The 8,247-nt window shown below is 36.8% G+C and overlaps 1 protein-coding gene across 1 annotated transcript; it reads right to left on the bottom strand.

Annotated features, from left to right (window-relative positions):
* Window positions 1-6,885: 6,885 nt before the first annotated feature.
* Window positions 6,886-8,014, bottom strand: LOC120526529 (trace amine-associated receptor 4-like; the record flags this gene model as incomplete). The annotated part of the gene is made up of 2 exons (XM_039749694.1): window positions 7,176-8,014; window positions 6,886-6,910 (listed from the first exon to the last, which is right to left on the bottom strand). Coding segments are annotated over exons 1-2 (864 nt in total), but the record flags the coding sequence as incomplete, so codon positions are not given.
* Between the last annotated feature and the right edge of the window lie 233 nt (window positions 8,015-8,247).

Below are 8,247 nucleotides of genomic sequence, written 5' to 3' on the forward strand. Positions count from 1 at the left end.
GTTGGAAAAACAAAAGAAATGTAACTAGTTTCATCTAAGATGTTGTAAGTCACTTTGGTGTCAGTCAAATAATAAGTAATAATGATATATTATTAGGTCATTGAAAAGGCTTGCTCTGGAATTTTCTATAGACAGTTTTCCATGTGTAAAATATTCCTGCATTAAATCAATTTCATCTTTTCCTAGTGCCTTGGCTTTTGTTGGTCGTCATTGCAAAACAAAATTTTACACAAAAATGTATTCTTCAGAAGTAAAATGGGCGATCAGTAAGAATAATGTAAAAATTGAGTATAAATTGTTATTATTAGATTTACATGACTTTTGTTTGTCTACATTTTACATGCAAGTATTTAAGTATTGTGAACTTGGCCCGGACACAGACAGGCGGACATGTTGTTGTCAAACCACCACACGTTTATTTACAGTATTTACAATAATAATAATGGTCACAAAGACCCCAGTCCATTGGTCACACAGACCTTAATCACGTGCACAAACCCCAAACAGTCACAATCCTGGCCACAATGCCTTGTCTTTGGGCCGCCTCCACAGCTCCTCTTGCCTCGTCCTCCTTCCACCCGACTCTAGCCTCTAATGAATGGAGACGGCCCCTTTTATAGAGGACCCGGATGAGCCCCAGGTGTTCCCGGCATTCCTCCTCTAGCCACGCCCCAGTGTGGTAGAAGTGCCGGCTGTCCTCCCGGCTGCTCTCCGGGCGCCGTCATCAATCTTCCCCCCAGCACTTCCTGGTGTGGCGGAAGTGCTGGGGTAACAGGTCCCCAAGGCACTGGGGCGCCTCCTGGCGGTGACCATGGGCCCCTACAGGGTAGGGCTTCCATGCCCTGTACCCGTGGCCCCCAAAACAACCCGGAAGGCAACCCCCACGTGATCCAGGGTGGGTGCAGACCCACATCCGGTCCTTCCTGTCGTCCCGGCCGGGTCATGGCCCCTGGCATCCCTGACAGTATTTTTTGTGTGTTTTAATCAGTTGTTTTTGGTCCCCCTTGAAGTCCACAGATGCAAATGTGTATACAGTAATCCCTCCTCGCGTTCCAGAACCCCCGGCGATAGATGAAAATCCGCAAAGTAGAAACCATATGTTTGTATAGTTATTTTTATATATTTTAAGCCCTCTCCCACACTGTTAACATTATTAGAGCCCTCTAGACATGAAATAACACCCTTTAGTCAAAACTTTAAACTGTGCTCCATGACAAGACAGAGATGACAGTTCTTTCTCACAATTAAAAGAATGCAAACATATCTTCTCTTCAAAGGAGTGTCTGCATCAGGAGCAGAGAATTTCAGAGAGAGAGAGCGAGTGCTCGCAAAGAAAAGCAAACAATCAAAAAATCAGTACGTGTGCTTTTAAGTTTGCCAAAGCACCGCAATAAAGCTGCATTTTTCAGAGGAGCGTCAGTATCTTCTAAGCAAACAGCCTCTGTGCAAACAGCCCCTCTGCTCACACCCCCTCCGTCAGGTGCAGAGGACATCAGAGAGAGAGAGCGAGATTAAAGCAAATAATCAAAAAATCAATACGTGTGCTTTTGTGCTTTTAAATATGCCGAAGCACCGCAATAAAGCGGCATTTTTTAAAGGAGCGTCAGTATCTTTTAAGCAAACAGCCTCTGCTCACACCCCCTCCATCAGGCGTAGAGAATGTCAGAGAGGGTGAGAGAGAGGCAGAGACAAGCAAACAATCAAGCACCGCGCGGGAAGCATATCTTATAGCATTGAGGAGTTTTAGTTAATATGTAATACATGCTCTGATTGTGTAGCTTCTAAGCCATCCGCCAATAGCGTCCCTTGTATGAAATCAACTGGGCAAACAAACTGAGGAAGCATGTACCATAAATTAAAAGACCCATTGTCAGCAGAAATCCGCAAACCAGCGAAAAATTTGTGATATATATTTAGACATGCTTACATTTAAAATCCGCGATAGAGTGAAGCCGCGAAAGTCGAAGCGCGATATAGCGAGGGATTACTGTATAAGGAATTTTGGAAAGCAGGAGAGTGATACAATACATCCCCAATCTAAGTATGCAAATAAGCATGTAAATGTAAATGATTTTGTAGGGTGATGTGGTGATCCCATTTCAGAGTCGGGTAATGCAAATGTGTATTACAATGGAATAGCTTGTGAGGAACCCATTAACATTAGAATCACTGAAGCCTACGAAAAAAGTCTTATTCCCGGGCCACTTTGAATTCCTTCGCACCTCTCCATTAGCGTCTTTTGTTTTGCAAATGTATCGATCAGCACAAGCAGCAAGCAGCCTGCTATTGCGTCCACCCCAGTGCCACATCTCAAGTTGGACAAAAAGTTCTCCCAGCTCAAGTCTGTTTATCTGAGTGTGAGGTGCCTGGAGTTGTATTGGGAAAATAATATGTCTTTATTTGGAACACATGCATTTTATGTCTGTTCCGTGTCTACAACGACCTGGGTAAATGTAGGATGACAGGAAATGCAAGGCAAGAAATGTTGAACACATAGCTAAAACAGAAATTTTTCCAAATATCAAATAAACACTTTCACAAAATGTACAAGTATAACAAAGCAAATGCACTTTTATTCAAGAATATAATCAAAGAAAAAGATATAGGGTTAGGGTACATTGCTTATATGACTGCTCGGGTGGTGCAGTGGTTAGAACTGCTGACCGATAAACAAGAGGTTGTGGGTTCAATTCCTAGTTTTACCGTTTTGAGAAGTGAGCTGCTCTCATTGTTACTATTATACTGTAGAATAAAAACATACATTTGATTTTAGTTTGTAACAGCTGGTAAATATTTATGGTACTTGTAAAGGTTAGCGTTTTCTTTTTTTTTTTTATTTTATTCTCTCAGTCATGTTCATGCTCACCCCGATCTGACACTGCTGTTTTAAAATAAAGATGTGCTATAACAGAGGTGAACTCAGATGATGATGACGGATCTACATCGGATAAGCAGGGTTAAAAGAATGATTGATTAATAACTTACCTTAAGATTACGTTCATGAGGTATGGATAGTGGCAGACCATCTAGTTGCAAAAGTGACCAGAGAGCAGAGTGCATGATAGGAAAAGCCAGAAAAGAGCAAGACGTTGTGAAATTGTATTTTCTTTTGAATTTGGGGGAAAAATCTTACCATATTACTATGTTAAAAAAATGAAAAGTTACTGCGTTTGTCAAATACTCATGTAGCATACAAAAATCAAACCCTGGCCCCCCAATTACCAACTATGCTTCCTTTCCACTGTGCTATTGTAAATGGTTTGCTTGTCAGCATGGAGTTGTGAAAGTAATCATTGAAGAAGTCTGAATCATACAGAGGAGGATGGAATAAGGCCATAAGAATACTATTTCTTTATTAACTCCTGAAAAATTGTTCTCTAATATATGACAATTAAGTAAAGTTGTAGTGTTTTCCAAGTTGTACTGTAAAACAACATGGATTCCACCAGCTTGACACTAAAAGTCACAGGTGTTAAATCTGAAAATAATGCATTTTTCTCTATTTTTTTGTGAGTGATTATTTGTTCTTGTTGCTTCTCAATGTGATTATCAGGTGTAGAAACATGAATGTGAATTGTGGAAGCCTTTAATAAGGTAATGAAAAATACATTTCGTGCATGGAATTGACAAAGCCTTGACTGGAAAACAAAGCATAATCAAATGAGACACAGAAAACTAAAAAAGGAGTGTCATGGAGGAATGGCAAATATTGATGTTTTTTTTTTTTTATTTGTGTAATTTTAGCAAAGAAATAGTTGTTGGCTACCTGTGGAAATTGAACTCAGGGGTGTTGGTTCATTGACGTGTATTCTATCCACTATGGTTCCGTTAAAACTGGTCAGCACCTCTTTCTTATTATACTGTATAAATTGAAAAAAGATAGACTGAGATGGAAGGTAATAATGTAATGCTACCTCATATACATAACAAGGTGTAAAACTCGTGTAATTATTTTTTGGAGTAGATGGAGGTGACCATGTGATTGGCAAGAATTGGTAAAATTGTAGGGGAAAAAATTACCAGTAATTTGTGGTGTAGTGTTTAGCATATCTGCCCTTAAAATAAAAGCTATATTTTCAACTCCTGGTCATAAAGGATTTTTATATCAAAATTTGTCATTGTATGCTTTGTATGTGGGCGGGGTCATAATTTCTCGGACATTACCTCTTGTTACTTGGGAAGCAGGTACAAGGTGGGAGTATGAAAATATGTTTTTGGACTCGTGCTTTTTGAACAATGACAGATGTTAATTGAAAAATTGTTCATGTAACTTCTCATTGTCAGTATCATGAGTGTACACATGTATGTGTAATATTTAGGCTGTTAGTGTGGTAATGAGAAACACTTAGTGTTTCTGTACCTGATTGAGCCTTGAGTAGAAAGTGAAGGTGATTCAAAGGAGGTATATATAGGAAAGTGTGCATCATGGAAAAGCTGACAAGCGGTGCCAAGCAATAATGACATGTATATGGAAATTTGTGTTGAGCATTAAAGGAAAAATTTTAGGTCATAAATATGAATTGAACTCTAACTTATTGGTTGATAGGCATACATTCTATCCACTACACTACCATTGGTCTACAGATGTCTCAGTTGATTCTGTATATCAGACTACTGTATATTATCTAAACAAAGAGCAAAATATTCAGTTTAAAAGATATTATGGAACTGTGCTTAATTTGTGAATAAAGTTGTCAAAATCAGTTTTACTCTGTTTTGGAGGCTGGTGGAGGACAGTGTGTGACCTTGAATATTAGAAAGGTATGAAATGGCTCAAAAGAAATTGTGGTGTAGTGGTTAGTATTTCTGCCCTGAAAGGAAGTTTTGGGTTCAAATCCTGGCCATTAGGTAATCATTTTTATTGTGATTAAACATTTCTTATTCTCTATATTAAATGTGCATAATCATATTTTCTCTGGTGTTGGTCATTATAATTTGGAGAGCAGCTACAAGTTTTTGGCATGAAACCATTACAATTATATGGTGACAAAATACATATAGACTAATGTATTAACATTAGAATTTTCAACAGATTTAGTAGTGGCCTTAAAAATTTGAAAATGTTGAAAATGGCATGTGTCCATGACTTTATGCTGTGTTTCTGTGAAAATTACAAGGAACTGTAACTGTTGGAGAAATACCAAGAATTCAGTTTGGGTTGCAACACCAAAACAGGTGGTGTAGAGGTAAGTGCAAGTGAAGTGTCAGTTCTTCATGTGATCTCTCCCAACAGATTCAAATCCGGGAGGACTTTGTTCCTGAGGCATGAAAGACAGGAGAGTACAAGTGGTAAGAGTGAGGTAGTAAGAAGAGTTGTATTAAGAGGAGTGGTAGTAGGAGGAGTCATAAGAGTGAGGTAGTAAGAGGAGTCAAGTAAGAGGAGTGGTAAGAGTGGTAGTAGGAGGAGTCATAAGAGTGAGGTAGTAAGAGGAGTCATAGTAAGAGGAGTGGTAAGAGTGGTAGTAGGAGGAGTCATTGTAAGAGGAGTGGTAAGAGTGAGGTAGTAAGAGGAGTGGTAAGAATGAGGTAGCAAGAGGAGTCGTAATAAGAGGAGTGGTAAGACTGGTACGAATGGTAAGAGTGGTAAGAGGAGTTTTAAGAATGTCATTGAGTCACCATCTGCCAAGAGGGAGGCAAATTTATTACTTGCTGCAAAAGTGAACATATTATGTACCTATTCATATACTAATGAAGTGCAATACTTATTACATTTTTAGTCCAACCTCTTTGTCACAGGGATGCATCAGGTAATAATTATTATATATTCCCAATATGGCTTATGCAGTGATACACCTGCAGATGGTGGTAGACCATAACTTGCTCATTTGCTTACAATAGAATATTCTTTGTGTCGATGCTGTGCTCTCTTTAGCAAGTACCTATACCATTATACCATTACTGTTTTTGGCTCCAAACCATACTGGAAAATAAATACACTGTTTCCCATTAGGAAAACAACAAGTTGAAATTGTAAAGTACAATAATTAAAGATATGAAAGGAGTATTATTCTAAGAATATTTACTGCATGTGGGATTGAAAAGTAAACTGTCAGCCAATAAAAAGCACCTAAAAATTTTATAAAGTCTAATGCATAAGTGCTTTGGCTTTTACAGTCCCACCTTTAGTGGCACATACACAGAAATCCTGGTAAAAATGTAAACAAACATGCATATAGTTTTTGGAAAGTTGTCTTATAATTTTACATTTCTTTTTAGAAAAATCAAAAACAATTTTTAAAAATATATAGTATGTATAATCCCCTTGTTCATCAATTTGTCCCTTTTCAGACAGTTATTTAAGTCACAAAAAGAAAAATGACAGCGGTGCACACACTAGTTTGAAACAGTACATTAAATTTATTAGGATATACTTAACATTTAGAGAGATTTGCACAATTTTCAAGTCTGGTCCATAAGTTAAAAGTTATATCCCTTCAACCTACCCAATTGATGTGACAAAAGGAAAAGGTAACATTCACTTACAAAAAAGAATGAAATAAATGAGATCTTACCACATAGTTTTAAAGAAGTATATAATTTGTTTTACAATATTTCTTTTTACCAATAGGGCCAGTACACAGTGATCATGAACATTTTTAGTAATACAAAATTAAATATTACACTTCTGTTGAAAATAATAAATTTACAATTAAACCGGTGAACCAAATGCACTATGGTAAACAGCACAGAAAAAACAACATCAGCATAAATGACTGAATTTTCTTCAGCGGCTGCTGAATCATTGTAATAATGTTTTCTTAATTACTGTTGACAAGTACACAAATAACAAAAGCACCAAACTAGCGCATTCACTATATTCATAATAGTTTTTTCATAAAAATATTTTCTTGCCAAGAATGTGAACTTTTTTTTTTTTTTTAAGAAAAAGTTGTAAATATCTCCAGTTGTTTTTGAACCACATTGCCTATTGCAGAATGCTAAAGTATACTATAATAATTAACTTTAACTTTTGGATCAAAATGTGCCTTGAGATTATTTTATTTTACTCAGAGTAAAGCTGTGTTAAAGAAGAGTTGTTTTTAAAAATTTCTCCAAATACAATTATTTTGAGAGCTTTTCTAAACCATGTGTAAAAGAACGCATAAATAAGTGGATTCAAAGTTGAGTTTAAATAAGCAAACCAGATTAAAATTTCCCCTATTAATGCAGGAGCTGAATAATTAAAAATGGGGTCAAGAATACTGCAGAAGAAATATGGTGACCAACAAATAAGGAATACACCTACAACTATTGAAAGAGTTTTTGCTGCTTTAGTTTCTCTCTTCCTTGACATTGATTTTTTTCTGTCTTCAATGGTTTGTGCTTGTTTTCTTGCTACTGCGAAAATTTTCACATAAATAACTATCATGATAAAACCAGGAATGTAAAATGATATTAAGGAACAAACAAGTCCTGATGTTTGGTTTAATATTAGTGTGCAACCCCCAACACAGTACAAAACCTGACTATCAAAATTTTCCATACCTCTTATGTTAAGTCCTAAAAATATAACGCCAAACCCAAACATGGCTGATAGAGACCAGCAAATGAGAACAGTTTTACCTATTAGTGATACACTGATTTTAGTGTGATATACTAGAGGATAACACACTGCACAATAACGATCAACTGAAATGAAGGAGAGATGCAAAATGGAAGTTGTGCAGAGCATCATGTCTGTGCTAGAGTGAAACTTGCAGAAGAAATCCCCAAAATACCAACAGGTTTCCACCGATCTGATCATGCTGGGTGGCATCACAAATCCTCCAAGTAAAAAGTCAGCAACTGCCAAAGACAACGTGAGGAAATTTGTTGGAGTGTGAAGCTGTTTGAAATGAGAAATGGAGATTATCACCAAGAGATTACCGCAAAGTGTGAATGTTGTTATTGTGCATAGAGTCAAATATATGAGCACACGGGCAGTAATGGAATATACTTGTTTAGGGCATGAATTTTCTGTTGAGGCATAGCAGGTGTAACCATCCTTTGTGATTCCTCTTTGAGTGAAATTCATTTTTTATTAAGCCTAAAAAAAAATACAGTAAAGGACAGTATATTTATATTAACAATAAAAGTCCTTTATAGGAGTAGAAATTGATTTGAACAACAGTATAGTGTAAAGATATTTAGATAGAATGTCTGAATCTATCTAACAAGTTTTGTAATAGTAACTGGCTTCTTGTTCTTTATAATAAACTGATTTCACCTAGCTCACCGGTACAATGTTAACATTTTTCAAAAACTGTT

Source organism: Polypterus senegalus, chromosome 3 (genome assembly GCF_016835505.1).
Source record: "Polypterus senegalus isolate Bchr_013 chromosome 3, ASM1683550v1, whole genome shotgun sequence".
In the NCBI taxonomy this organism is placed as follows: domain Eukaryota; kingdom Metazoa; phylum Chordata; class Cladistia; order Polypteriformes; family Polypteridae; genus Polypterus; species Polypterus senegalus.